Source organism: Alligator sinensis, unplaced genomic scaffold (genome assembly GCF_000455745.1).
Source record: "Alligator sinensis unplaced genomic scaffold, ASM45574v1 scaffold172_1, whole genome shotgun sequence".
Lineage (NCBI taxonomy): Eukaryota > Metazoa > Chordata > Crocodylia > Alligatoridae > Alligator > Alligator sinensis.
In genome coordinates, this window is record NW_005842168.1 from 1446101 (window position 1) to 1451551 (window position 5451).

The 5451-nt window shown below is 51.4% G+C and overlaps 1 protein-coding gene across 1 annotated transcript in view; it reads left to right on the forward strand.

Annotated features, from left to right (window-relative positions):
• Nucleotides 1-1122: 1122 nt before the first annotated feature.
• Nucleotides 1123-5451, forward strand: part of LOC102380171 (cytokine receptor-like factor 1) — an 8822-nt gene continuing 4493 nt past the window's right edge. The window contains exons 1-3 of the mRNA XM_006025839.2: nucleotides 1123-1201; nucleotides 2796-2916; nucleotides 3658-3818. Coding sequence (XP_006025901.2) covers nucleotides 1123-1201; nucleotides 2796-2916; nucleotides 3658-3818 — 361 coding nt within the window. The remainder of the gene's footprint in view (nucleotides 1202-2795; nucleotides 2917-3657; nucleotides 3819-5451) is intronic.

Here is a 5451-nt window from a genome sequence, read left to right on the forward strand (position 1 = left end):
GAGGGGCTGTCATGCAGTGCCAGGGTCTCTGCAGAGCACATGGGCTGCCAAGAGTGCGAGCCCTTGCCTAGCCCCTGAGCTGGGCAGCATGGCACTCAGGATAAAAACCCCCTTTCCATGCTGCTCTGGGGAAGGAGCTCCGCTGGCTCCTCTGACAAGGCTGCACTAGCACAGCTCCAGTGAAACACCGACAGAGCCAGTGGGACAGATACGGCCAATTTGCGATAGTTTCCGGCAGACTTTGGCTCTGGTGAGAAGCCTGGTCCAACGATCCCATCGCAGCAGCGAACGGGTCAGCGTACGCATTAACCCCAGGATATGCTGCTCACAGAGAACATATCTAGCCATCAAGGAGAAGGGAAAAAAACAACCCACGGTATTTCATCTGCTTAACCATCCACCATGGAACAGCTATCTCTTTCCCACTGTGAACTGCACGCCCCTTTTACGATGCCAGGCTGTCAGAAGGCCTCAATTTTCTGCTTAGTAAATATAACTCAGGCCCTGCTGTCCAGTGCAGTGATGGATCGCCTGTTCTCTGGGAAGCACAAAGCCCTGTAGAGGCAATCCTTAATTAAGTAACCTCCAGAGGCCCCTTCCAGCCTTGCTGCTCGAAGTCTCAGCATGCTGCAGCAAGCAGTGCACCCATTTTACAGAAAGCTAATCCAAAGTGCAGAGCAATGACTAAGCTCCTGCCAAAGCCACACTAAGAGCTGGAGGCAGAACCCAGGAGTCCTGTATCCCGCAGGGCATCACTGAACAGGCCAGTTGTAAAAACTAGTTCATCTCATATTGGTAAGAAAGAAGGTAGTTATCAATCATCACACTGCTTTGCCTAAGCACAGACAGTCACTTGGGGGAAGCATCTACCCACCACAAAACCCCAGCGATTGCTTGTGTTTGGGTGGAGTGACACACTTTTTTCTTCACATCGTGTACCAGATCACCGAGGGTGCGGGGGGAAGGAGGAGGCAGCGCAGGCACTGTTTCTATGCCACGGGCAGCATCGTTAGGGAGCTGAAGCACTGGAGTTTTTAAATAAAGCTAGAAACAGAGCTCTCGGTAGATGCTGTTGCTGCGTTTTTTAATTGTCCGTATGCTGCATCCATTATGTTTCCCCAGATGGCAGGGCTGCTTAACTACTACTTCCTCATCTGTGCTGCGATTGTGCGGATCTCCAGCCGGTACCTGGAACCGAAAGGTAAAAGCCACTGCCTCGGTACCAAGCGCTGAGAAGTCGTAGGGATTCATCACAGTGCCCCGTGAGAAATGATCTGGGCTGCTGGGAGCGAGGGCAGTGTGATCAGAGGGAAGGGAGAGCCCCTTCCTTTACTGGACTTAATGGGGGGACCCCCAGGGGTGGCTGTGATCCTATGCCCAATCCTGACCAGGGCCCCATGTTGGTCTGTGTTTGTACAGCGCTGAGCACAAAGACCACCTCTCTCCTGGAGGAGGTGGCAGCTTTTAGTCAGATGCTGATCAGAGAGATAACGGGCTTTGCGGTGACGGGCCTGGATCCTGGCACGGCAGCTGGGGGTGTTGTGCTTATAAGGCAGCGATAAGCAGCACATGGGAACCTGATCCTCAATGATTAAGAGCACTGTGCAGCTGCCCTGTTATTCTGGCTTAACAGCAGGAGCCAGGCCCCTTAGGAAAACATGCAGTTAAGTATCTCATTAGTGTGATGAGAGTCACTCTTGAACCCCTGTCTCTGACCACAGCTTGCCCCTTCTGTATCCTATACACTGGAGCAAGTGCACAGGGGGCTGGCTGCCAGCTACCGCACAGGATGCCCCATGCATCACCTCCCTTGCTCTCCCCTTGCACGGGGCATGCCAGCCTGCTGTCCTGTAAGCAAAGATTTGCAGGTGCATCGAGATTTTGCTCTGCCTTTGTTTGGCCAGCTGGGGCAGGGAGGGAACGGGCCTTGACGTGGAGCAGGGGAGGTGGAAGGCCTCCCGGCCAGTGGCAGGGAGCTGCAGATGGGGCGATGTGGCAGCATCTGCTTTTGTTATCTGAGACTCAGTGCTGTGGGCAGGGGCTTGTAGCTACACAAATATGGGGAAGAGAGAAGCACGTGCACGGGGACCTTGTGGCCTGAGCCAGGTGTTAACAGTCATCTGCGGGGGGAAGAATCACTCACAGCATGCATGTGCTGAAAGCCACGATGCTAAACAAACCAACTCTGCGGCCTTCCCGCATTTCCTCCTGTCCCGGATATCAAAAAGCTACTTTCCCATCTGACATATTCTAGGCCTGCAAAAAAGAAATGGTTCATTTTAATCAAAGCAGAATAGCATCTGGAATCCTACTTCAGGGCTCTCGGCTTCTGCGCTCTTCTGCACTAAAATAGGTAGACAGATGTTTGCTTCCAGATTTAGAACAAAACGAACCCCAGGTTGAGATTTCACTTGCCAAGGTTTTAGCCTGGAGTAAATTTAACAGCTACATTAAAAGCCCCTGAAATAGAGTCGTAGCAGTAGCACTCTGTTAGAGCCCTAACTAGAGGATGGAGGTGAAAACAGCCTGGCTGTGATGCAGGCTAGGTAGAGATGCTCTTCCAAATACATTTCTGGTTTAGGCTGTGAAGAAGGCGGTGTTCCCTCCTGGAATATGTGGGGTAAAAGTGCAGTAGGAATATTATAGCTCTTTGAATGCTAACTTCTCTACAAGTACAGGCTTCACAGTATTACCAGTATGATGTTGCCTAGGTCTGGTAGCAAAAGTGAATGGCAATCAGCACGACGGATGCTATAGCAGCCTCCCCTCCCCAATTTTCCCCTTGTTGTCTCCAGGAGTGTCTTCCCACTTCAACCTGCAGTGTTTCATGCTTTATCCCAAGTACATGTCATGCCACTGGAGTCCACAGGATGGTGCTCAGCCCAATGCAACTCTCCACCTCAGGTACAAGATGAGGTAAGGAAAAGTGGACGGAAATTTTATCTGCGGCACGAAACACAATCCTCAGCGCAGTACAGGCTCATGGGAGAGCCCACAACTTTGCAAGGGCTTACAGCAGGCTAGGATGCAACTCTTGCTTGAGATTGTTTCATTCTCTGCATTTGGGTTTCCCCCCCTCCATTAGCGTTTTGTGCGCACTGTGGGCTGGGCTGGACAAGCAGCGCAATGGCTGCATTGCACCGTCTCCGAAAAAGTAGATGGAAGTGAAAATAATTGTTTAAGTGTCTTTCTATTCACATATTTGGCCCTACAGTACAGATGGGTCTTCCAGAGCTTATAATGTGCTGCTGTGGGTGCTTGGACAATTGCCGGGAAGTCAGAAAGAAGCAGCCCCCACTTTATGTGTGTCTGTGAATCACATGCATTGGTCTGACCCTCTTTAACTCCTCCGGCAGGCCTATACAGGAGGTAGGTGCCTCAGGGATGGGTGTTAGGAGCTGGACATACCAAGTGCACCTTGCCATGCCATCCATCCAAATGGTTGTCCTAAGGAAATGGCTGACAGCACACAAGCATATTCCAGCGGCGGTGCAATGGGTTGAGAAATGAATAACCTAGAGACTCGGGTACATGCAGGTCAGGATGCTGCAGTTTTGAAAAGAAATACTGTACCTTCTTTTAGATGAAGCGTGAGATGAGGGGCAGCTGAATTAGACCTTACTGCAAAGAAGCCTAATTTTTTTCCCTTTGGCTCAGGGGAGCAACAGAAGTTGAAGAGTGCAAAGACTACATCACCCAGGGCCCAAACTCCTGCTACTTCAGCCGTGTCAACCTGTGCCTGTACCTGACCTACGAAATCTGGGTAGAAACTGCCAGTGAGATGTCGGAGAAGCTGGTTGTTAACACGGAAGACATCGGTGCGTGCAATTTGATGTATCACTGCTTGATTGGTTGGGTCTCTGATTAACAGCATTCTCAGCAGACAGGAAATTAAAGTAAATCCTCACATTTAGGGCCCGATCAAAGCCCGCTGGAGTCAATGGAAAGACATCTAGTGAGTTGAACGGGCTCTGGATTAGGAGAAAGGAAGTCTGTTGTAGTGGTCTTACTGGAGCCTGGAGCAAGTGAGCTATTAGTTCCCTCTGGAGTTGCATGCAAAGCAAATGATCTGTGTCTTGGCTCTGGTCAGATGGACTACGTACCATGAGATAAAGGGGAGAAGGCTTTTACACCGTGTCAGCTCCACTTCTACCTCATGGTAAGTAGTTTGTCTGCTTCCCCATCTACCGAATAGAGATCACACACCTCGCCAAGGCAAACCATAATTATAACTTCAGGTCTGTGCAGTTGTTTGAAGAGCTCTTGCTGTTCAGGCCTTGAAGTGCTCTTGCTGTTCACCACCCAAGCCTTGTCTTTGATAGGGAAAGGGTGGAGATTTGACTACAATGTGTACCCAACAGGGGATTAAAATCCCAGGGTGGACAAAGCCACTCCTAGTTTCGACGTATGCACCTGCACGAAGGGCCTTTTCCACGCTAGGATGTTAACCTTGCGCTGCTAGACCCTTGGTAAAAACCTGCTTTATTTTCCACATGCCCCTTACGTGAGCAAGACACCCCACAAGAGCACGCTCTGCTTTAGTGCTCTCAGCGTGAAGCTCACACGAGGACCGGCTGTCCCCCGTGCTCAGAGCCCAGGCCCCACCTTTGCTGAGAAACAAAAGAAACTTCAGCCAACGCTACAGCTGTCTCCTTCCCCGACAGTCCCTGGGGCCAAACAGCAGAGGAGGCCTCCACCCAGGGGGCAAGTGCCTTAGGGTGCTCGTTATCTTATAGGACTCCATCCAAAGGCTGGAACAAGAGAGACCCCTGCCTCCAGGGCTGCTTATGCTAATAGGTACCCCCTCCACCCCTCTCCCCACCCCTCCAGGGAGCCTGCTGGCTTAAATACAACCTTCTACTGATTGCCTGCACAGCTGCTGCTGCTGTCTACCTGTATTCCCTTTCCTCACTGCACAGAGCCTTTCCCGGAGGGGTGGGGGGAGGACCGGAGGAGCACTGCCTCCTGAGTTAACCTCCTTCTAAATCTTGTGCCATCGAGCCTGACCCGGTCCGTGTCTTGCTTCTTGCCTCTCCACCTCTCCGGGGCTCAGTTCTGCAGCTGCTGCCTGCCATCAGCCTCCAGTGAAGTCAACGGGGAGGTACTCGCATGCAGCTGCTCCAGAATCAGACCCTTGCCCCTCAGGTGGAAGGCCAGATGCAGGAGTGTCTTGTAGAGCCGCGCTAAAAAAAGCTAGAAATATGTCAATTTGATGGAGCTCTAGGGAAAAAAAAACCTGGGTGTGCCCCATCTGTGAGCTCAGGGTGCTTGTACATGTGATGCCATTACCACGCACACGTGATGAAAAGGTCACTTGGTGTGGCTTAATGGCATCACACTGTACACATGCAAGAGTTTGGGGGGTTTTAAATGAGTTTGCACGTTGTTTAGTTTGCAACATTGCAAACTGCAATGATGCTGGAGTCAGCTCGCCTCCCCCCCCCCCCCCCC